Consider the following 25349-nt stretch of genomic DNA (forward strand, 5'->3'; position numbering starts at 1 on the left):
TGAGAATCCAAGGGGGAGACGCAAGGGGATTCCGTGAGATCCGCTGGTGAGAGATTCGGGAGGCGGGAGAGAGCGGGGAAGCCGCTGGGGTTGGATAGAAAGTAAAACGATGGAGACACTCTTCTTTCATGAGAAACTGGCAAACTGAGGGGTAGAGTTTGAACTGGGCATAAATACCTATATGGACATAGTTTTGCTTTCTATCCTGAATAATTTTCTTAAAATTTCTATATTTGGATGAAAAAGCATGTCTTGTGGACGCGTCAACCAGTGTGACTTCTGTCGGAACTGGGGGCCGCCACCCGGCTTCCTATCCCGTGGCCCATCCACGCGTCCCACAAGCCCCTCCATGAAGACGTGGGCATCCGGGACGCATGACATGCATGTAAGTCACGCTGCTTTCACGACGGCGCTGATTTTGTGGCAGGACAGTGACTTAACAACCCAAACTCAATATTGCAAGGAAGGGCTCCCCAAAGAAGGCTACACGCCAGCTTTGTGTGAAAAGAAACAGAATTTATTAAGAAATTATATGCTGAATTCTGCTACAGTCTGTGAAGTCAGGGTCCTCCATTTCCACAGCACAAGACAACAGCTAAGAGCTCTGGACACTCGCGACGCCGGGACGGCGAGCTCCCGGTCACAGGAGATGAAGTGATGTCCGCGCTCAGCTAAAGGTTTGGGTCCCAAGACCAGACGATCCTTCCCTCCTGCTCACCTGCGCTGGCGCTCACGCCGTCCCTGCGGCCTCCCGGCCCGACGACGCGCTGGGTGGAGCTGGGCCACGTCCGTCCAGCGGAGCAGAGGGCGACTGGACTCGCGGGTCGACCCACAGTCCTTTAGCTCTCGCATCCCATCCGGAATAGCTGCATTCTTTATTCGTAGAAATGGTGCTTACAGGGGGCAGAAATATAACCTTTCAAGTATTTTATCCATATGATCTTAAGTGCTTTAAACGATAAGTTAAAAATAAATTACAAAAACTAGCATATGATGCATCTTTTCTTACACAACATCGTCGGAAATAAGCTTTAAACATAGACTGGCAACATCACCCGACTTTATACACGATCGATGGTAAAACATGCTAATCATAAAAATAGCTTTTACAAATATACATTTGTATATAGTGTCTCCCTTACCATTCATAATATCCTTCACATTTTAAGACATTTTTAAGACAAAAAAATAAAACCAAAACCCCACCCCACCCCGCCCCCAAACATAATTAGCAAAGGGAAACGCACATTTACAACCTAAACCATAAAAACCCGACCATTATACAGCTCAGAACGCAGAGGAAATGGAATCGCTAAGACTGAACAACGCTGTCCGTTTTACTGATTTGGGTTTTTATATAAACTGAACAGAAGACGCTTGTCTCTGGGAAGAAGCCTCCCTCACAGTCCTGGGGGCCGTCGGAGCCTCTCTCCTGTCCGTGGTTCCGCTCCCTCGCTCGGATCACTTTATCTGCAGGAACTGAGAAAAGAAAAGCAAGTATTTTAGGACACGCGGGTTTGTGGCTCACGGCCGGGAGCACGCGGACGCGTAAGTTAGACGCCGAGGCCGGGCAGGCCACCGCTAGGGAAGCGCTCGGTCCTCAGGGAGCTCTGGGTTCCCAGATCCGTCGTCGAAGGCGACATGAAGACCACCGACATTCATGAGGAGTATGATTTTTCAAGTCCGGCTAACTGCATGGCTGAGATCGGCCACTGTCGTTCAGCCGAGCTCTAGTCCAAGCCAGAGCAGAAGCGCCTGACATCCTGGACTCGGGAAAGAGGTGCGGGCCGCTCAGGGACCTTCGCTGTCTTAACAGGAGCGACCACGGGTGGTCTTCCTGGAAGAGGCGGCCCCGGCATCTTGCTGCCATTTTCTCAAGGATGGCAGACGCTCCGGCGCCCACTGGCTGGTACAGGGGAAGCTACCTGCGCCCTGTCCTCGATAGAGGGGGATGGGTCTACCGGCTGTGCCAGAGGAGCTGGGATGCCCTTCAAACAAACCCTCCTGGAGACGGATGCTCCCAGCTCTCCGCCTCCCCACTCGGGCGAGCCTGGGTGGGACTGAACCGTGCAGCTGACTTCTATCGACAGCGGTGAGAGGGGTGGTGCTAACCGACAGGGGAAGCACATCTAACTTCAACCTCATGCAGCGATACATCTGACGGAAACCCGGGTCAGCACCGCGAGGAGCGAACACTCCTTACCTACCGCTCTACCGGAAAAGCGTACTTTTCCGAGAAGCCTTGCGACCTCTTTACGATCAGAAACGCTTCTGTTCTTTTTTCTAATGGAGATTTATAACTAATAAGTGATTTAAAAAGTATAGATAATCTGTATTTTTAGGTGGCATCTCTAAACAGCAAAAAAAAAAAGTGGAAGGAAACATGTGGATGATAAAGGTCTGCGATGCCCGGTGACATCTCCATGGTTACGGTGCCGGTGTAACAACTGCCCTTCTACCCGATGCGATTTGCAGTCTTTACGTTTCCCCACAAACTGGAGGTAATTCCAGTTAAAATGATCCTTTTAAAGTCAAATGAAGCACATCTCCACCTACCAGGCAACTGATGAATTATTTCTCATGAATGGCTGATGGGAAAAAAGGAAACATTTACAGAAATAGGTGGCGAGTTTTGCTACGCACACGTGCGCACATATCTCAGAATTATTTTCCTGTGGAAATAAAATTCTTTCCTCTGGTTTTCAGGTGCTTTATATTCACCTCCCTGCAGAGCCTGCCTCGGGCTTTACGTTATTTGCTCCAACTATTTTTACTTAAAAGCACCGTGCAGAAGCTAGCATTTTTTAACATCGCCTATTGTTGTGTGAGATGACGGGGCTAATAGAATATGCCGGGATTTTAACACAACGAACTTCACGAGGGACCCATATAAATAGTGTAACCAAATCATTTACATTTTTTCCTTTCAAAGTTATTAAAATTTCCTACAACCGGCATTTCCACTAAATTCTGTTCCCCGAGGGGAGAGATTAAGTTTGCCATTCACATAAATTCATGGCAGAGGTTTTTATAAACACGATCCTATTTAATCCTCTTAGAACCTGCAAAGGCCTCCTTTGGAAGGTGGGGAAGTGAGCCTCAGAGACTCGGGATTTGCCTGAGGTCCTGCAGCTGTTCAAAGGCTCCTCCGTCTGAATCTGAAACCTAAATAACCCTCCTTCGCACTGAACTGCTCAAGTTACAGCTGCACTTTTAAGGGGGAATGAGGCCGCTTCTCTCCGCGTCTGAAAGGCAGAGAGACCAGTGTCCCCCAGCCCTTCCTCCGAGGGTCTCTCTGGAGGCCCTAGTGAATCTGGGTCCTTTCTCTCACTTTTGATTCACTGATGTTTACAGTGTAGGGAGAAAGAGCGCCAAGATCGTGGGCCAAATAACCTCTCCGAAATATGATAATGTTGAATTTTACCTGCCCCGTGACCCTGAAGAAACAGTGAAGGTTAAGACCCGCCCCCCAGTTCCACCCTTTTTATTCCGGGAAATGGTTTACTGCAAAGAACCATCCTTTCCCATGTGGCTCAGATAAGACTCGCATGGCCGGACACAGACCCTCCAAATGCCTATCTATTCTTGGCCACCTCAGTGCTTAGCTGTACTGTTTGATCTTTGCTGACCAAGGAGAAGAAAATGCTTGTTAACCAAACTTTGGTTAAGCTCCTCTCTGTCCAGGACTCCGGACCTTGGCCCACCAGCCTGAGCCCCTGCAGAGCCCTCTGGAAGGGCCCCTCCTGGAAGGGCCGGTCCCAGGGTCTGCTATCCAATACGGCACCGGTTCGCCCACTTCCCCACGTCCGGTTCACCGCAGCCTTGCTGATGCCTCTCCACACAAGGAGAAACCCCTCAGCCAACTCCGGAGACGCTCACAGATTCTGTGGCGAAGGCTCCCTGTTGCAATCTTGACTAAAGACTTCCTGAGTCCGATGTCTCTTTGACATGAACGTTGTAGTCACGTGCATGTAAATGCATGTAAATCTGCGAATGTTTACTCAAAAAACCGTATTTCTATTCTATATTTGTCGGGTAGGTTCTTTTTGTTGGCCGAATTGCTTTATTTCTCCAACAACTTTCATAGCGAGCCTTTTGAAATCAGACGGCATTCATACTTCGGATTGCTCTATTTTCTTCTAACATTTCTAGAAAAAGATTTTTTCTTTTTTTTTTATATTTAAGGCTTATTTTTGGACAGCCTCTCATTTGCAAGGGACATCAGAACTGCTCTGTTCTCTTCTTGTGTCTCTGTGTAGAAGCTATGGGACGGTGGAGATATTTTACTTTGTTCTCATCTATACTCTAGATTTATGACGCTAGACTTCTGACATCCTTAGAGGCAGTTTGGAAACCGCACACCAACCACGGTACTTTTCACCCGTCAAAGCCCTCGGCTCCCGAGTCCGTTTCCTGAGGCCCGCGTTGCCCTCCCGGCTGCAGCTGGGATCGTGGCCTCAGTTCTGGGCACGCTTCTGTTCTGGGTTCTCTGAGGTTCCTTTTCTTATGAACGTGTGACTTCCAGCTTTCTTTGGACCGTTAGGGCTTAAAAATGACAGCTCAGGAGTGGGAGACAGGCTTATTTTCTGGTTTGTTTTGTAACTGGGTGCTCTAGCTGTGCTAACTAAATTCAGGCTGCTTCCAATTTGCATTTTTATCACTCACGGGAGGTGATAATGCGGAACCACTGAGCAGCCACAGGACGGAGTCAGTTCCGCTGTGTGGCCTTTGATGTGCTGGGTGAAGCCCCTCAGTGCCTCCAAGACGCAGGCGGCTGCCCCAGCCACCCGGCGAGGAAGCTGTAATGAAAGCTCCTTCCTCCCGGCTTTGTGTAATCACCCTGAGTCGCAGAGGGCACGCGAACAGAAACAATACTTAGAGCCTGATCTGATCACCAGACACAATAAAACGTGCTGAAAAATAAAGGTGGGGCTCACCGGGTGAGGTAGGCTGAGGACATTTTCCTCTCTTTCATCAACAAATATTAATGAACATGCGCTAAGCACCACACGAAGGAAAAGTCCCAAATAAAATAAGCCCTGAGAAAGTCACAAACCAGTGAGCCAGAAGGAAGGGAAGTCACTGATCACAACAGAGCGAGTCAAGTAAGATGAAACACGTACAGAGCATGGTCTAGGGAGAGACACAAACCCAAAGCGTCCGGACAGGGACGAATTCATGACAGGTGCCAATGGTCCTGAGGACATGGGATGTGTCAACCCGTCCAACGAAATAACAAGTGGGGAAGGGTATTCGAGGAAGAAGGAAGAAGATGCCCATGCAGGTATAACACGGGGCACCGAGGACCACCAAGCAATCAGCATCCCTCCACCCCACGTGCCCAGCCACGTGCTGGACACTGAGCTTTGCATGAGGGACCCGAACCAAGAGGCCATCGAGCCCGCCAGGGGCTCTTGGTCTAGCTGGAGAGAGACATTTTCCTGCCCAGTGGCCGTGTTGGGGAGTCTCAGCCAGCACCTGAGTGTATCAGTCGGCTCTGGCCCTCCTGGGGATGGGCACTGTCACCTATTATAGTTAAACTGGCATTTTCCTGAAGCTAACGGTGCTGAGCTGGGTTTTGTGTCCTCCTTCCTCGCGGACCGTGAGCTCTGTCTCGGGGCTCTCAACCCTGGCCACACATGGAAACCTCTTTGGGTTCTTGCCTGGGCGGCACCCCCAAGGACTCTTGATTTTACTGTTACAGCTTGAGACACGTGTCCCTGGTATTTATGACAAAGCACCTTGGTGATTTTACCTGCATCTGGGCTGCAGGGCCCTGTTCCTGAGTCTCGTGGCTCCCAAACTTCCAGGGGCGCCAGAGTCCCCAGGAAACACAGAGTCTCTGGGAAACACAGAGTTCCCAGAAAACACAAAATCACGGGGAAACACAGAACCACCAGGCCGGCTCGTTAACACACATGGCTGAGGTCCACCCTCCGAGTTTCTGATTCAGTGAGTCTGGGTCAGAGCCCGAGCCTCTGTTTTGTTTCTGAGAATTTGCATTTCCAACAAGCTTCCACCGACGGGATTCTGCCCATCGGTCCTGGGACCAGCCTCAGAACTGCTTCAGCCACACTGACCAGCCAGCTTCTCACAGACGCCGAGTTCCCAAACCGACGCAGACTTTCGTAGAAATAAGAGTGGTTGCTAAAGGCTCATCTTGGGGAAGTTTAAGCGAGGGTGCTCTGCAATTTAAGCAGAGCTGGGATGTTAAACATCAGTACAGAGCTACGTAAATAAAACTATTGGGAGGGTGGTTATCATGGCAAAGCAACAACCACCACAACAACATCAGTAAGTGACATTAGGTATCATAGCAAACTAGGGTCTGATATTACCCGGGACCAGTCCAGTTCGATGATCATTCCATAGATATTCGAGAGTTGGCAACACACACACACACACGTGCCCTCTCATCATTGTTATGAGCCAGTCCCTTAGGAGAGCATATTTAATTTCATGGTTGATAAAACATGAGATCGAGCACCCTCATCAGCATGTATTTTCCAAGTCCCTGGCATTTTACACAGAAAAGGGCACCTGGAAGTGAGAACCTAACGACGGCAACCCTGGGAGAATAAAGCACGTGGAGACCCAAGTCCCAGCTAAGTCCCCGACTCATTAAAACTGGCTGTTCAGTAGCACAGGCCCCGGCGACAGGGGACGGGCCTTGAACCCAGAGGGTCACCTTCCTGAGCAAGTGCAGGAAGGACTGCTGGACGTCCAACGGCCGCAGCCAGCCAACCACAGCGACTGGCGCCGTTAGAGGAGGGGGGCCCAGGCACCTTCCTGCAAATCGCCGTGTTACCAGGACATCATGTCCATGTACAGTTCATGTGAAATTGCACAAACACAAGATTCCTTTCACGACGGAGCATTTGGGAAGGAAAGTCTTCCTTTCGGGACCCTAAATATACCTCGCCTCACGCATAACATTCCCACTGATTCATGCACTGGACGGACACAGGGAAGAAAGAAACTAGCCCTGGGCATTGAATGAACTGCTGAGGTGCTGGTGCCGTTCCCCCCGGGTGTGGACACCGAACGCCTCATTCCTACCAGCTCGGGACCCCCGTCTTCTTCGAAGTCTTCCTCTACGCCGTCGGTCATCTCCTCCCCGTCTGCATCGGGCCCTCCTTCCGCAGGCTCCTCGGGAGAGCGGTCTGCGTTCTCGGACACGCACTCCTCCTGGATCAGCTCTATAGTCTCTTCCAGTTGCTTCTTCTGCGCTTCTGGGGTGGGGGGGAAAGCAAACGGCTACTACCTCGGGTCTCTCATGGGCCATTTGGATAAACCTTGAAAAGAAACAGTCTACAGAAGGCAAACCGCACCGGGAGGGGTGTGGGGAAGATAAGGCCCGGTTATATGTCAGTGGACTTTATTCACTCGTGTATATTATGTACATATATCTATTTTATGTGTCCGCCTATTTATTTTTTAATAAAATTAGAAAAAAAACACAGAATCCAGATGGTACCAGGAGATAAAGAAGGTTTACATAAGTAGGTTGATCCTTCTGGCTCTCCAGGGTGGGGCAAAGGTAGGTTTAGTTTACTCTTGTATTGTTATTTATTAATTATCGTATTATTTTCCATATGAACAACTGTACACCTACTTTATAATAAGGATGATCCCTCTCAGGAGAAAATACACCTCCAAAAAAGGGGGGGTGGTGAGCAAAATCGGAAAACCCCCAAACTCGTTCATTCGAGGAAGGAGGGGGAGAGAGCTCACTGACGACTTCTGACCTGAGTGAAAAAGACAAAAACTCACGAGGGAAAGAGCACCCGGGCAGTGCGTTATCTTTCAGACACCGCGTCTGTGAGGACGATCCCTTGAAATCTGAGTCTAAATGCTGTGGGCAGGCGGGCTTCACCGCCCGGCCGAGACTCGAGTTCTGGGGTGAGTGGCCTGGGTTCGGCACGGAGCCGCCTCCTCTCCCAGCTTTGTGAAGCCGGCAGAGAATGAGACCCCTCCGTGGGCCTCAGGTTCCCCATTCTTACAGTTAGGTCCGCGCTGCGTGACTCCCGGGGTTGGAGTAGCAACTCCAGGTGTCCAGCAGAGTGACCTGCAAACAATACGTGCTCAGCAAACGAAGCGGGGGGGAGAGGGGGTCCTATAAAGGTTCTAAAGCGGTCGTGGGAAAACGTCACCAGGATTTTTTTCTAAATCTAGAAGATTATCATCTAAGTTGGGGAAGAGGGAGTTAGATTTTTAAAAAATGGTTTAATCTAGAGACGATGACCCCAGAAACTGGATTAAAAAAAAAGGCAAATTAGGCAAAAGGTATAGATCCAAACATCCTGAATCTAACTGCTATTGATCTACAGCACATTATACTAAGAGAGATGAGTCAGACAGAGAAAGACAAGGACTGGATAATACCACTTACAAGTGGAATCTAAAAGGCCAAACTAGTAAAATCGGAGAGTAAAATGGCAGTTTCCAGGGGCTGGGGGCGGGGGGATAGGACACATGTTTTTAAGGGTAGGAATTTGCAACGAGTAGCAAATAAGCCCTGTAGGCCTAACGCACAGTATAGTTAATACAGAACAACTTTGTTTCACAGTCACTAAACTTGCTAAGAGACTCTTAATTACCTTAATTATTCCAATCACTAAAAAGAAACGCTCTCTGTGCAACCTGATAGAGGAGTTAACTAAAGCTGCAGTGGCCATCATATTACGATGTATAAATGTATCCATCAACACGTCCTGCACCTTATTTTACACCATGTGATACGTCAAATATATTTCAACAAAACAACAAACAACAAACAAACAAAAAACCCCAAACAGGCAAAACTGCTAGGTTTCATTCGTCTCACCTCCCTGCCACATAATGCTCCCTCGACAATTCTACCCCTTTAAACTTCCATTTACATTTCATGTCCTTTTTGCTTTTAAAGTGTTAATTTATAGAATAAACAGTACATTAGACATGTACTGTATATAAGAAAGGTTAAAACAGGGAATCACTTGGGGGTCTGGAATGGATTCATTCAATTTGAATTATTTCTAATGGGGAAAAATGACTTGGTTTTTGAGCAGCCTTCTGGAGCAAATTAAGTTGGAGAACCGAGGTTCCACTTACATCTGTAAAAAACAGGCCTAATCTGACACACCAAGAATGCTCTGGCTTTCAGTAACGAGAGCATTTTAAATTCAAGAATGAATGAGTCTGGCTCAGCCGGTGTGGCTCAGTGGCTGAGCGTTGACCCGTGAACCAGGAGGACACAGTTCGATTCCCGTCAGGGCACATGCCCGGGTTGCGGGCTCCATCCCCAGTCGGGGGCCTGCAGGAGGCAGCCGATCGATGAGTCTCATCATTGATGTTTCTCTCTCTCTCTCTTCCTCTCCCTCTAAACAAAATCAATAAAAACATTTTTTTTTAAAAAAAAGAATGAATTCATCTGTTTAGTTTGGGGCCCTTGCTGGAGCTGAGCCATGACGTCAAAGCGGAGGGAGTGGGAGTGACAGGTGAGGGCTCTGTGTTGGGGAAGAGCCTCGGGGGCTAACAAGCCTCCAGGCTGAGAATGGATCGTAAACCTCAGTCCTCATGGTTGACTAATCTTTCCTGTGCTTTCCGTTTCCATTTCAAACAGCTAGGCATGACTCAGAAAACAAGTTAGGGTGGCTGGAATTTACGCTCAAAGCATTTTTATTAAATTCAGTTTGCTGCATAGCTATTACCATTAATGTAACTGGAAATTGGTTGAGTTGGCAATTAAGTGTGTGAACGTGCTGGCTGAACGGTGGGCTGCCCTGTACTCAGTGGATGGTTGCAAGGAGCCGGACAAAAACAGGCTGCAAGGGGCATTGGGATGGACTCTGGGAAGCCCCGCCCCTGCCCCACCCTGGCCCCGCCCCAGTCCCGCCCAGCCCCTCCCTAGTCCCACCCTGGCCCCGCCCCCAGCCTGCCCCCAGTCCCCCCTGCCCCACCCCTGGCCCTGCCCCAGTACCACCCCTCACCCTGCCCCAGCCCCACCCCAGCCCCACCCTGGCCCCGCCCCAGCCCGGCCCCAGTCCGGCCCCAGTCCCACCCTGGGCCCACCCCATCTGGTGATTGACAGGGTCTCTGGTCTCGCCCAAAGCCAGCAGGCACAGGCCCGGCTCACCCACCTGCCTCTGCCTTCTGCTGCTTCTCAATCTTCTCCAGGCGCCCTAGCAAGGAGTCGATTTTGGTTTTGATCTGGGTTAGTTCTTTCTTGATTGTCTGCAGCTCATCCGATTTCACTGGAAAGGGGAGAAGGGGCAGAAAGCAACCGAGCGTCAAAGGCACCAGGGCTCCGCACGTGCCTCTGGACACCCCGGTTTCCTCCAGAGGCTCTCCAGCTGCAGGGGAAGCGCTCAGGTCCCCGCAGGGCCTCACTGCCCACAGAGGGCCTGGGTTCAAGGACTCGATCCCATACGACGCCCGTGAGGCGAGCATCTGACAGCGGGCCTTCCACCAAAGGTGGTGCAGACACTCAGGGGTCCAGGGGTGCTCTATGGAAAATGGGTGCTCCACCCAGTCCTGCAGGCAGCTGAGTGCGTCTCAGATGGGCTCAGCCTGAGAGAGGACTGGATCCCGACAGGCGTGTTAGTGCTACTTTTAGGGCTGTGTTGTAACACGCATTTTAACAGTCACCGGTATTTTAATCCAGGTTTTTGGTGATTGATTGAAACCAGGATATCACATTTATTCTCTAAAATGTCTTAGATGCTAGAGAAGTTTCCCAATTTACAGAACTCTTGCTACTTGACAAGGAAGGGAGGGAGGGAGGGGAGAAAGGAGGAGGCCCTGGGCTGTGCCGGCCTCTCTTAAAACCCTGATGCCGGAGGGAAAGGAAATTCACGGCTGTTCCCATTAATATTTTTACACTCATTGTTTCCATTCCAGGCTTTTGCTATTTGCTATGGTTTTAAAGATAAAAATGGGACTAACATAAGATGGACAACTTTTCACGGTGCCAAGTAAGGATGTTAAAAATCAATGACAACAAACATCCTACTATCAACTATCATCCTAAAGGAAAGGGCCACCTCATATGGACCAAACACTCCTTGACACGAAAGACGCTTATGTTTCCGAAAAATTCACAGCACTGCCTCATCTTCTCACTTTCATGAGAAGCCCTGGAAATGTCAGGAACCCACGGAAACCAGAGCCTGCAGATGTCCAAGCTGTCACTATGGGCGGCTACGCCTGCCTGGAGCAGCCATCTGCTGGGTCTGGGGTGTCTGTGCCTCGGCGAAGAGCTACGCTCGGGTCTGGGTACAGGGCCTGGCCAGGTAGCTCAGTTGTCTAGAGTGTGGTTCCGATACTCCAAGGTTGTGGGTTCGATCCTGGTCAGGGCACACATAAGAATCAACCGACCGATGCTTCAGTAAGTGGAGCCACAAATCCATGTTGTCTCTCTCTCTCTCCTCCTCTCTCTCCCTCCTTCTGTCTAAAGTCCGGGGGCAGGTCCTGAATCAACAACTCTCCCTCTGTCACTTTTCCAATCAAGTTTATAATGGTCTCAGCTTGGAGATATTCCCTAGAAATTTCGGAAGAAACCGAGTGTTTAACTTGTGCCTTTAGTCTTCAGGAAATTTATTATAAATAATAAAAACTAAAGGCAATCTATGCTTGCTTGAAATTGGGCTATTTGTCAACTAAGATATATCACGTAATATATATGATAAATTATGCATTAATATACACTAATCGCTCAAAGAACAGATTTTTTTTCCTCCAATATAAAAATGAGAAAACATTTTCCATTATAAAAGAATAAATTTTTCATAAAAAACAGATTGTTACTTATAATGCAAAGTCGTTTGCAAAATAAAAGCTGCAGGAATCAGGGACCCCGTGGAGGGTCCCTATTCCGAGGACCCCAAATGAAAGCAGAGTGCGGCTCAGAGGCGAGAATCGCCTTGTGTCTCTCAAGGACACACAGGCGGCCGCGCTGGCTTGCAGCTCAATTTTAAAAACATCACCTGTCAAACCTTGAATGGATTCTGCTTTGAAGAATGATTTTCTCTCCCTTTGATGAAAGCACGTTATGTAGTTTTACTTAAACCTTCTTGTGTTTAAAGACACATCACATCGACTGCACCGCCTGTATTTAATATGGAGTATTAGACAGAGGGAGTCAGGAGTAGTTCTCTTACTAAGAACAGTACCGAACACTTTCAGTCCCCTGATGTAGACAAGCGGGGAGCTGGGGACCACTGGGTCTACGTACTGAAGATTATGAAGTCTGCAATTTAAAAATTACGAAAGTGAGACTCTGAGAAAGCTGCTTCACTTCCCAGTGGGCTCCAAATCGCCTCCCCTCGCCCCTCCGCCCTGTGTTTCTAATGGTCTGAGGCTCTGGGCACAGCTGCTGGTCGCCCCTTGGGTGTGTCCTGTTTTCAGGCATCCGAACCTCTGTTTCTGTGGTTTCCACACGCTCACTCCTCCTGGGACAGGCCCTCTGGTCACTAAACATTCAGCTCCAGTGTTGCCTGCACTGTGACGCCCCCTCCACGCACCTTTCAGGTGACACTCTGAGTGACCGTTTCCTTACAGGTCTCTCGGGCTGAGCCTCAGATCAGAGCTGAGCCTCAGATCATCGGAAAGAGAGCAGAGGAGGTGGGGAGGGGAGGGAAGCGAGAGCAGACTGGGAAGTAACACAGCTTCCTCAGACTCTCACATTCGTGATTTTTAAATCGCAAAATTCACAAACTTCAGTAGTTAGATCTAACTGTCCCAAGCTCCTAGCAGTTTTGTTTTAAACCTGTTACTTGTGAGATGTCTATTATACCCAAATACAAGTGATATGGAAGCACTGGGTATGTGAGTCAGGAGATGGCAAAGGTGGGGTAATAAATGTGTGGGTAACCAGTGAGAGATGGTATTTAACATTAACACAGAAGATGGGCTTGCCCTAGTATTTGAGTATGCAGACATAACATGTATTTTAGATGACATCAGATACTATCTTCCAAGGAAAAGTGGCTTTTACTCCTTTCCTCTCGATAAATTCTACAAGAAAAGCTTTACAAAAAAAAGAAAAAAAGAAAGAAAGAAGAAAACACACCGACTATTAACTATGCAACTCTATTTGCATGTTTGGTAAAAAAAGAAATAATATGTAAACTTAAAAAATAAAAGAACCATACTGTCATAATAAAAATCTATGCCTGCCCAGTTGACTCTAATAATTTATTTTTCGATGAGTGGTTATAGGCCTTGAATTTAAAATAATTCTTCAAGATCAGCAAAATGATAAATGGAAAAAAAACCCACCTAACAAAGTTCCTAGGGTATGTTTCTTTAGCTTGTTTTTAGGCACTAGGGAAAGTAGGAGTCAGGTCATATCACATAGACCATCTTAAATACTTTTCCTAAACTGTCACTGTAGGATTTTAGTTTGAAAAAAGAAGCCATGTTAAATCATTTCAGAGCAGCTCTCTCTAAATAGCTCCTTGATTTGGTGACAAAGGTTATTACAGTCGGATACCGTCGGCAAAATGATGTCTGTGACTTTTGCTGCAATGAGAGATAGGAAATCGGGCGCAGGGGACGGTGCTATCTGCCTGTGTAGGAAAATGTGTGCCGCTCTGATTTATGGGATGAAAAATATTTCGATTTATGTTAATCACCTGTGGGGCATAGTGAGATCTCCTTGTACTATTAATTTGTTTCCTTACCATCTGCTTCTTCTCTGTTACAATGTAATCTCAAAGAACTAGAAACAGCATTCTAACAACAAATTAGTTTTCCCTGAATCCGTCTCTGTAAACATTTAGAAGTGTGTTTAGTTAGGAAGTTTGTGTCTCTGCTTTTCAGCAATGGAAAATTATGTAAATATAATTTCATTTTTCATGACATGAAATGTGTTTTCAGACACACAACTCCCATAACGATTTAGACAAGGATGGCGAGTCACACTCTTTCCGTCTCTACTGTGCAGTTTGCCTGTCTTCATTACCCTAATGCATTTTCAAATACTCGCAGATGCACAAATTTTGTATAGTGTTCCTCTGAAAAGGTGGTACACGCACTCTCTTCAGAAGAGAAATCGTTCATTCACTGAAAGCAACACGTCCTATTTCAGGACTTTAATGTGTCACAAGCCAAGTGCGCCAACAGCGTAAAGATAGGAAAAAGACCGCTCTTTTTCTTTGCTGTAGCCATCCACAATTTATGAGAAACACCTGGTAATTAAGTCCCAAGACTGTTGGCTCCTCTGATTCAAACAGCCCCTCTGTTCAAACTGCAGACAAGATAAGCTACTCTCAAGGCTACATTGTTGTAGCCCCCTCCTCCCTGCTGTTTTCACAACTCTCAAGGCTACATTGTTGCATCCCCCTCTTCCCGGCTGTTTTCACAGCTCAGGGATAATTCCCACCAAGGAGTCTTGAGTTAGTAGAAAGTTCCCTTCCCTCCTCCCCCCCTTCAAATAACCCTCTTTTGAAGTCTTCATAACTTTTGCTCTGAGCGTGTTTTACAGGCTGGGGAAAAATATGGATAAGACACCTCCCTAGGACATCTATGGGGCTTTCTCCTGGAAAGCAAACAAACTGTAACTTTTCAAGACAGCCCCTGGCATCTGCTCAACTTCCACACACAGCCCAAACCCCCTCCCTTCCTTGTTGCTTAGCAACAGCCACTGCTTAAAAGAGCAGGCCACCCTTTATTCCCTGCCCTGCACTGACTAGCAATACTTGGCCCTTTCCTCTCTTGGGAAGTAAAATAAATTTCCTCTCTGCACCCCTTCTCTTGTGAATTCTTTCAGATCCTGAGTCACTGGCCAAACCCTAATAAACAGCTCGTTACCTGCTCAGATAAAACAGTTTTCAAACTGGTCCTGGGTTTTTGTCAGTTATGCTTGTGTCTGTCTCCCCCACAATGTACTGTGCTGGGAAGCAGATGCCATTTCTTACCCGTTTTCTGTTTCTCTCGTACTTGTACGTAGCAGACAGTCCACACTTGTTTGATTAACTATCGAATACAGGCCTTCACACAATGATACTTATCCCCACCCTTCTATAAAAGGAGATAGAGGAGGTTGCTTACATTTAGAGCCTGAGGATGAGGACCCACCTACGGCAGATCTCGAGCCCCCTTTCATGGAAAACACGCCTTTTCCCCGGCGAGTCGATGTGACGGTCACCCTGGGGCGCTTCAGTGGGATGACTGCGCGGGGCGGGGGAGGCACGCGGCCGTGGTAATCGAACAACCTGCACAGAACACACATGTGGGAAGATTGGCTCATGCGTCGGCGTCCGTCCAACATGGGAAGTGACTGAGAGAACGGCATTGTAGAAAACCTCAATAAATGTTTTGGTTATCACTGTTCTTTAATATTCAGAAACAGTATCGATTGGAAGGTTCATTTTTCAAAATAAATAACAATGTAGCCTATGCTTCCTGGGCAGTAGGATCTGACTGTCCAGCGTGAACTCGCTCGCCAGGTAGGAATCTCATATATACCATCAGACTTGCTGACATTGTGCTGATCTTGGTTCCCAAGTGTACGTGTTTGCCTGACCTGACAGATTTACCCTTCTTAGGAACAGATATCTTCCTCTTACCTGTCAGACACCTGTTAGCACACTACTGTGAAAACAAGACAAGGTCTCGGAGCACCAGGAACAAAGCAAAGAAAATTATTGTCCAATCAGAAAATAGCTCAGAAGGAGAGAAAATGAGAAGACAAGCTTAAGGAACACAGCTGTGAGAGACGAATCAATGAGGTGCGCACCTCTCTCCAGGGACTTTCTAAGGAAGGCAGGGCCCCCCTGTAGGGAAAAGGGCCCTGGGCTGGACTGAAATGACGCCAGCGGGAGACAGAACTGCTGACAGAAGCACTGGTGCGAATATTCACTAGGAAATCTCTTTACTACTCTGACCATCTGTTAGATGCACAAGTGGAGACTAGAGATATTGGTGTAGTCAGCTACTGAAAATTTCTCTACCGGAAAAAAAATACCAATAAAACCCTCAGAGCTTTTGCTAGAAAGTGAAAATCGAGAGGCAGCACAACCAACGCATTTCCAGTTAACAGCAAAAGGAGTAAGAGTCTGGTATCTACTCGTTTGTACAAACATGCAAGTCATAGATTCAACAGCTTCCTGCTGGTTGCACTGCAGACGGCACATGTTTGTGTGACTTGGCACATCTGAGAAGCGTATAAGGCCAGAGAAAATGAGGGCACATTTACTCATTTACTCCAACTACTTGCCTGTGAACCACAAGTGCCTGCGCTATGCATTGTACAGAAAACAGCGTTCCCGACTTGGGGATTGTTGCGTATTTACAGTGACAACGATTCACAGGTTACGTTCTCATAGTTGCTTCAAAACAGTCAATGAAAACAATCTGGTATGAAAGTCAGAGTTGGGAAAAGGAAGGAAGAAAGATTTAAAAAAACCTCCCATAATAGGTTCTTCCATAAAATTGCACATCGCTTACACGTGCAGAAGGAGACGGGACAATAGGGGCTGAATCAGTGGGCTGCCCGGAGCCAGACCCTGAGGACAGGTCCTCGACCATGTTCGCACTGGGGCCTTTCAGCAGATGTACGATCAATGACCAGGGGACCGGATTCAACCTTGATTCCACCTTGAACTCTCCTCTTCAGTGCTGCTTAACTTCTGACAGACGCACCGTCTATCGAACCAAATGAAGGTGCCTATCTATTTTTAAACAAGGCTATATTTGAAATCCACATAAATGACTTTTATAGCCTTTTAGTATATCTTTCTTTTTATACTGTTTGAACGACTCAGAATTCATAAATTCTTCTATAATTTCTACCCTGACATCAGATAAGCTTTTGGTTACAAATGATCAGAAAACAGTTTTTTAAAGACTCCCTTCACTTGAGACCAGGAGATGAATAATTTCTCTTTCTGTTTTTCATCATTAATTTCTCTAACATTTTCAGTGACGTCCTCTGTCCCCCAGGTCTTGTGCAAATACTCCTGGAGCAGGCCTTTAATAAACGGCAAGATGACCGACATCTTGAATGACATTCCCTGCAATATTTTGACCTTACCATCCTGTTTATATTTTGTACAACTTTGCTCTCTGCTATAGTTTGTAGATAGCTCTGGGTAATTAAAAAGGTAGCACATCTGAAGAGTAATAAAATGAATCTTTAAGTCTTATAATTCTGCAGTGTAGGTGTTGTTGAGTCATTTTGCCCGTTAAGGAAACTTGCAAAAAAGAGGGGGGAGGTGACTTGCCCAAATTTAAGCCGTCAACACAGGCACACCTGGGCCCCCAACTCAGGTCTTCTGCCTCCAAATCTCGCCCTTTTCACCTGTACCACGCTGTCCTTCCCAGACGTTCTCAGGGGAAGGCCACTCCTCCAGCTGGTAATTTAATTTGCATAATGACAGAGGTTGCCACTTGCTAATGTTTTTCCAGTCGTCACGGATGTAGCCTGTGCTCAACACCCAATGGCCTGAAACAATTGCAATCTAGAGTTTCTCCATGAACTGCGACTCTAGCAGCTTCTTTGCTGTTCACTTACACGAGGTCAAAAGGTAATGGAAAGTCCTGTTTTCTCCACTATTATTAGCATCACTTTGCGTGGTTTTCTTTCCTGGTCCCACGCGACTGTGCCGAGCAAGTGTGTAGCACATCTCACCGAATCTAACCAACCTAGCACGGTTGGTGTGTCATATGAAACATGTCTTTTAGAAGGCTGAAGTCATTTCCTGAGCTTACAAAGCTCTGTCGGAAGGAATTCTAAGTCAACAACAGACCTGGAAAGTAATATTGGCTGATTAAATCTCTAAAATATTATCCAAATATCAGACACCCAATTTTAGGCTTAAGCGCCTTTGATGTCCTAAAAGTCCAAGTCGTACTTTCCATATATCTGTAAGTACAATGAAAAGAGGAAAAACTATCTAAATCAGATTTTGGGGGACTTAGCATTTTTTTTTTTACTATAAAATATTATTTTAAACCTATCAATCAATAATACCAGGAATGAAATGTACACAATACTTAAATGATCATTTAAATCAAAGGGAAACAAAGACAAGGAATTTACATACCGATTGTAGAAATCATCTCTGTAGTAATCATAGTCAAAGACGTAACCACTAAGGAGGAGACAAAAAGAATTAGTTGGCATTTGTTGCAGCCACGTTGGATTTTGATCAACCACACCGAGTTTTGGTGCTCACTGATGATGTTCTAGCAAGCAACTTGCGTCACTTTTTAAATACTTATTTTCCAATGCAATTATGTATCTGAAGAGATTTATGAGATGACATTTCATTGGCCGTCACGCCACGTCAAAGCCCTGTCCTGTGTCTGACAGTGTAGAGACCGACAATGTTGCAATGGAAGATGAGAGCCGGCAGCAAAATACATTTTTAAAATACTTGTCATTAAATATAACTGAAGCCCATTTTTTTTTTTTAGACAAGATACAACGTAGCTGTTTCTTCATCCTAAGGTGTGTACAGTGAGGCCAAACAATGAACCAAAGGTACAGAAACAGCCTAAATGAAAAGGCTTAGTGCCCAGTCCCTCTAACAATGGTAAGTAGGAATGTGGTTTCCTCAGAAATTCAGCTTGTTTAGTTCTAAAAACTATGATTCAATACTTTACATAGAGAAAAAAATTTAAAAGGCAGTTTGGCTGGATATTACCACTAAGAACAATATCATACGGTATTTAAAGAGGAACTAAAGAGTGCATGGCAGTGACCAGATCGTTATGACGAAGCACCTTCAAGGAACGTAAAGCGCACGTTGCCCCACGCACGGCAGGGTTGTGGGAGTTTATGAAGCACTTCCTATGCATCTTTCAATTTTGTCCTCAAAACAACTCTGTTGGCTACTGTAACCGGAAGAAACTAAAGCGTAAAGGATTTCAGTGACTTGCTCACAAATCTTTTTAAAATTTTTTACTCATTGATTTTTTGAGAGAGAGAGGGAGGAAGGGAGAGAGAAACGTCGAGCTGCTGTTCCATTTATTTACACATTCATTGGTTGATTCTTGCATGTGCCCTGACCAGGGATCAAACCTGCAACCTTGGAGTACTGGGACGATGCTCTAACCAACGGAGCTTGCCAGGGCAATTGCTCAAATTTTTATCACTAGAAGTGACAGAACTGAGACTGGGGAACTTCCGAACCCAGGTCTGGAGCTTCCCCCGACACTGACACTGTGACCCGCCCCAAGGTGAAGAAATGTACTCTCATTGGGAACGGAGCATCTGCTCTGCAGGAAGTGTTTGTTCTTTTAAATATTTACTCATTGCTTTAATCGTCAGAACGTTTACCATTTGAACCCTTTTAAGTATACAATTCAGTGCAGTTAACTACGTTCGCACGTTGCACACACATCGGCACTGCCCACTTCCAGAACCTCTCATCACCCCAAAGAGAAATTCTGTACCCCGCCCCCCAGCCCTGGCAACCTCCATTCCACTTTCCGTCTCTGTGAATTTGCCCGCTCGAGGTTCATGATGTAAGTGGAATCATGCCGTATTCCTCCCTTCCCATCTGGCTTGTTTCAGTTATAATGACTTCAAGGTTTATCCGTGTTGTGGCAGGTAAGGGAATTTCATTCCCTTTTATGACTGAATAATATACCACTGTATAAATATGTATATAGATATGCACCACTTTTTGTTTAAAGTTATGCTACTTTGATTCCCATTTATCATGAGTAATCACTGTTTCATCTTATGTTTACTTTCAAGAATATCTTCATGTTATAATTGGAAGTTTGTGCCCTTTGACCCGCGTCTCCCCATCTCCCCTACCCCCAGGCCCTGCTGGCATGATTCTACCCTGTTTCTGAGGTTTTCCCCCCCGATTCCACATATAAGTGAAATCATACAGTATTTGTCTTTGTGTGTCTCACTTATTTCACTCAGCACAGTGCCCTCCAGGCCCATCCCTGGTGTCGCCAGTGGCAGGATGCTCTGTCTCACGTTGGATAATGTCCCCTTGTTGTAGAGGCGCCACCCCTTCTACACCCATCCATCTGTGGACAGACACTTGAGAAATGGTTAATTATGCTTTATAATCTTTTTCCTGAGACTCTTTTTCATATTATAACCTCAGACAGGAGAGCTTAATAGCAAGAAGGAAACGATACCACGGACCAATTAATGCAAGTCCGAAGGCGGCCGCAGTGGCAATTCCGCTCCCAGGTCTTCAATCTGTAGGAGACACTTCGATAATTGAACAGCCTTCTGGAAACTTAAAAATGAGGAAAAAAAAATCCGTTTTCATTTTTCTCGGCGGCCTCTTAGATGATCCTGTCCAATCCGCGTACGTTTGTTCCATCCTGACTGCAAGGGCGTGTGCGCGAGAACAGGAGACAGCTGAGCATCCCGAGTTCTTTGACCTCCGAGCCCCACGATCCGCCCCGTGAACTCAGTTTTACCTGTCAGGTTAATAATGAGATGAAAGGGCTTGGTAATCACGACAAGCCGGTTTCGTCTTGGTAGTTTAGACTTTTCGCAGACAGGCCAGGGCTGTTGCTGGCTCAGCTCATGAGCTGTGAGTCAGGCTGGGTTTCCGAGGGAGTGGGAGAGATCCAGGGAGAGCACCTGGGGCTCGTCGGATCCGTGTCCCTTACGCCTTCCTGGGCGTCCCTGCCGCCTGCCTCAATCCCTTGTCATTTTTTTCTCCCCCGTAGATTGTACCTCTTTCATAAAAACCCCTCCCTTTTCTTTCTGCGTAAACCTCTACTGGAAATTAGCTGTCAAAACTGGCACATGCAGGAAGGAGTCACAGTGAAGTTTCGAAGGTATTTTATGTATCCTAGAATTTTACCGCCAGGAAAACACCTTGTCTTTCACATGAAAAAAAAAAAAATCCCCTTTGCCCCTCATAAGCCAAGAGGGCAGCTGCTATGCTTGAGGCTAATCTCTTTTGGCTTTTAAGGGAGAAACCTTTGCAAATTCTGTTGCAGTAATTCTGTGTGACGATCTGGCTCTTAGGCCACTGAAGACCAAAGGATAGTAAGTTAGGTTGTCTAGGGCACTGTCCAGGAGGAAACCAAGTCCAGTAAATGTCAAAGATTCTGTCATTTGGGGGTAAGGTCAGTGGCAAGGGGCAGGCACTTGACTTTCTAGAAAAATGGAACAAAGGTTTTGAACATGTAACCCCAATACTTTGTATTTTCATTTTTAAATCCGGTACATGTTTATGACTTTTACTCCACTTCTCAATGTACCTTTATTCTATTTGCTCCGATTCCCTCAAAACTTAATGAGAAACCAGAATTGGTGAAGTAATTGTTGAGAGTCACATTCTCTCTCTCTCTCTCTCTCTTTTATTACTGAAGATTAAATGAGACCTAGTAATGTTCCTGGAATTTCATTTAAACTTTTTCATTTATAGAAGAAATCACTACAACTTATTGGGTTTTGCAATATATGAGATCAATTTTCTCTAATCCCTTTGAATTCATAAAGCCAGCTTCGTCTGAGTAGACTAATACACAAAAGCATTTCTTGTGTTTTCCATTATGAAACTTCATTAAAATATAATCTGAAGAATGTTAATAAACTTAACACAAGGAGGGAGCATGTTAATGGCTTCTTAACAGACACCCTGCCAATAATGACTATTACTGGAGCCTTCTCGATGGCTACATCGCCTCTCTGAAGTAAATTGGATAATCAATTCTTGAGCAGTTACTGTAAGCACGATACTGGGAGTCGTCAATAATATCTGCAGAACGTGGCTTCTCACCTCAAGGAAAGTCATTCTGAGTGTAAGGGATCAGACAAATACACGAGACCATAATTCAAAGCAGAATTTCGTTAAGTGCCAACGTAAAAAAAAAAACCACAAAAAACTACCAGCAGAGCTTGTAGGATGCGGTTGGTGGGACACCGGGATCAAAGGCATCAGGGGAGAGATGGCGTCGGAACTGACCCGTGAATGTTCACCAGGTAGGTAGGCAGTCCTTACAGCTGGTCAAGAATTAGCGCCAGGAAAACGCGGAGCGAGTATGGAGGGTCCTCTCTCTCTGTAGGACAGCTCTTCTCAGTGCACCCGTGGGAGTCACAGATGCAGAAGTGACGACACCGGCTGAGTGAACATCCCGAGCGGACTTGTCCCTGGGTCCTCAGATCGCCCCCCAGCCGCTGTTCCCGGTCCCAAGTCTCTCCCCTTCTCCTACCCACCATATATGCTGCTAACAAATGAAAAGCATTCTTTATACAAAGTGTCCAAATAAGCAAAGAACAGCAACAACAGCTCTCCAACTACTCGGCGAGGCCTGCAGGTAACCTTTTTTTGCTCTGGGGGGGGGGGGGGGGGGGGGATCTTCCTCTCCACCGGCTCCGCAGACGGCTTGCTCCGGTTGGGGGCTCTGCTCGAGGTGTTTCTCAACCTGCTGGATCTTCTCTGGGCCCAGTATGCAGCCATCCTTGAGGGCCTGACTCACCTTCCTCAATGAAAACGCTGGTTGGGTTAGACCGAGCCCCCCCCCCCCCCCCCCCCCCCCCCCCCCCCCCGCTACTGTTTGTCTTTGTTACTTTGTTTCACTGCTGAGCCTGGGTCCTCTCTCCCTCTGCAGTGCACCCCGCCCGCCAGCATCCGCCCTCCGGTCTCCGAGCTCATCCGCACAGAGTTATTTCTGAGAGGCTTTTCCTTCCCCGACCAACCCCTCCATCCCGTTAATCACTCCTGTCCTCTGCCTGGGAACTTAATCTAATTTGTCTGAATTTCTTGACACCGAAGTTTTCAGAGTAAAATATTCCAGGAGGACTCGTGTCAAAATCCTGCAGCGCATGATCCATCTCTTTAACTGAATTTAGTCACGAGACGCGCAGGTGCCGTTCTTTATCGCCTCCCTGCCCCCTTCTAGCTGAACACGGTTTGAAGCTGAACGTGGCCTGCAGGCTCTCATGGTGAGTTCGGAATGGGACCCAGGAAAAATTTTACTGAAGAAACAATATGGTTTCTAAAACCATGAGACATTTGGGGGTTGACCTTCTATGTTACCATCTACCGCGGCGGGCAGGCCAAAACATAGCGGCTCGGGGTACGCTGTCCCCCCGCTAAGCTCCTGAGGCGGAAGTGATGCCGGCTTTTGCTAGGATTTGGCAGCTACGGGTTGTACTGTGATAGCCGATTTGTTCCGCAGAGTTAAGTAGGAAATCTTTTGAATCAGAAAGTATTCTGTACTTTGAAAATGTCATTAGAAGTGTGGAAAAGGTCACATTTTGAGATGGATGACATAAAGATCAGTCATTCTCGGCCGGGTGAGCAGAATTTAATCGGGAAGTGAGCCTTTAAAAGTTCTGCCAGCACTTTCATATGCAAATCTGAGATTCACAATGCCAGTAAAAGCAAAAATAACTTTTTATGTGCACAATTATTTCCCCAAATAATTAAAGCTATTATTTAGACATTATGATGATTGAAATAAATACAAAACTCTAAAGAGAGGAAAAGTGGAAGAAAGACGGCGCTTGCCGTGTGGAGAGGGGACTCAGCCAGGGGTCCTGGTCGCTGTCCCTCCAGCCAAGTGTAGAGGGTGCAGTTAGGTTATTTAGCCAATATTATTTAAGTTAAAAAAATTTTTAAAAAGTCTATTGATTTTAGAGAGAGGAAGGGAGAGGGAGAAACATCAGTGATGAGAGTCATTGATCGGCTGCCTCCTGCACGCCCCCGACCGGGGATCGAGCCCACAACCCTGACCTGTGCCCCGACCGGGAATCGCACTGCGATCACCTGGATCCTAGGTCGATGCTCAACCGCTGAGCCACGCCGGCCGGGCTTAAGTAAAAATTTTAACACCATTTTATCTGAAATACACATGGAGCCTGTATGACATCAGACTGAATGGATTTAATGACTAAATGGTGTTTCCTCTCTCTCTCTATATATCAAATGACAGATTGCCTTTTAAATACCTTACTTTTTGATGATCAGAGATATCATCCACATCTGGGAGGGGTGAGTGCCTGGGATATGTAATGATACCAATTCTCCAAGTAAAGCCACTAGGGACGGTGACATTTGCTGTAACGTGACACTTTGCCACCGGAACGAAGGAGGCCGTGGTGGAAGTGCTGATAACACTCTTTCCAAATACCATCAGCTCCAGAGTCCTGCACCACCGCTTCCTTCACAAGCAGGACTTAAATAAATCTATTTAACGACCCTGTGCACTCTCTTCCCCCGAGGAACACCCATCCTGCCCGCTGTAATCGGCAATTACTTCCCTCCCCCCAGGAGGATGCTCCGCGGGAGAAAGACAGTGGTTTCCGTGGCAATCAGCCCCGCGCTGCGAGCACTTTACGTTGGAATCGAAGGCCCGAGGAAGGCTGAGCTTGATGATCCCACTGGATTTCATTATCGAAGAGCCGCGAATTCTTGCGTCTGAGACAGCGCTGCCGAAAGAGGCACATACGTGATCGATTACCCAATTTATTGCTGATAACGTGTATGCCACGGAGCGCGGTTTAAATGATCTTGACGGGCAGGGAGGAGCGCCACCCGCAGGTGCAGCGGTGAACGCCCCGTGAAGCTTTCGCCGGTTCTCACTGCCTTTGGCTGAGCGGCTGATAAATTAAAATGACAATTGTAGCATCAGAAGCTCTGAGCACCCGCCAGAGAAGCTGCCTGGGGGGCCTCGGAAAATAACACCAGCACAGTGGCTAAAGGAGTCATTAATTCTGTGATGGCACTTGTCTGAGTCTGAAAAATAAGAAATGGATTTTTAGAGGGTGAGATTGGCTCTATCCCCGTAGCCCTGTTTCCCTGGAGACCTGAGGAAATTGAAACCACACCATCAAAAGACAGGCCCTGCACTGGCCACTGGCGACTCCGTGGTGTCAGGCGGGTGTTCAAAGCTCAGGGACAGTTTCTTGTTACCCTTCCCGTAGTTTTGATGCTACACCTGGATTTCAGCGTGTGCCCCGGTCACCTGTGATCCCACCAAGTTCAGTTGAGAGCCCCTAAGACATCACCCCTCGCTCGTGGATTCTGAGAGTCCTAAAGAAATGATATTTTCATCAGGCATTTTCTTTGTTCCTTTTTTTTTACAAATCTTATTTTTTTGTTGACAAATGAAAACTGTATATATTTAAGATGTACAACGTGATGTTTTCACATACGCGCATGTTGTGAAATGATTTCCACAGTCAAGCTAATTACGCTATCCATCACCTCACACAGTTCCTTCCTTAGGGCGAGTACACTTCAGATCCACTTTTTACAAAAGCGAATTTCAAGTATACAATCCAGAGTTGTTCACGACAGTCGCCATGCCCTCCAGGAGTTCCCAGGACTCACTCATCCCGGTAACTGAAGCCCTGTCTCCCCAGTTCCCCCACCTCCCTGGCAGCCACTGTTTCACTCTCTGGCTCCGAGCTCAGCTCCTCCAGC

At 46.9% G+C, this 25349-nt stretch overlaps 1 protein-coding gene across 10 annotated transcripts in view; it reads right to left on the bottom strand.

Moving 5' to 3' along the window:
* Window positions 1-498: 498 nt before the first annotated feature.
* The window catches only part of RALYL (RALY RNA binding protein like), a 217575-nt gene continuing 192724 nt past the window's right edge, over window positions 499-25349 (bottom strand). For 7 of the 10 annotated variants that reach the window (XM_081116309.1, XM_081116308.1, XM_081116310.1 and 4 more), the window contains 5 exons: window positions 18030-18077; window positions 15034-15197; window positions 10122-10235; window positions 7060-7232; window positions 499-1479 (listed from right to left, as the gene is read on the bottom strand). In XM_081116309.1, the coding sequence (XP_080972435.1) occupies window positions 1462-1479; window positions 7060-7232; window positions 10122-10235; window positions 15034-15197; window positions 18030-18077 (517 nt within the window). In that variant the 3' untranslated portion in view covers window positions 499-1461. The remainder of the gene's footprint in view (window positions 1480-7059; window positions 7233-10121; window positions 10236-15033; window positions 15198-18029; window positions 18078-25349) is intronic. The other 3 variants (XM_081116311.1, XM_081116313.1, XM_081116315.1) reach the window with 1 other exon arrangement.

This window comes from Miniopterus schreibersii, assembly GCF_964146895.1.
Source record: "Miniopterus schreibersii genome assembly, chromosome: 17".
Lineage (NCBI taxonomy): Eukaryota > Metazoa > Chordata > Mammalia > Chiroptera > Miniopteridae > Miniopterus > Miniopterus schreibersii.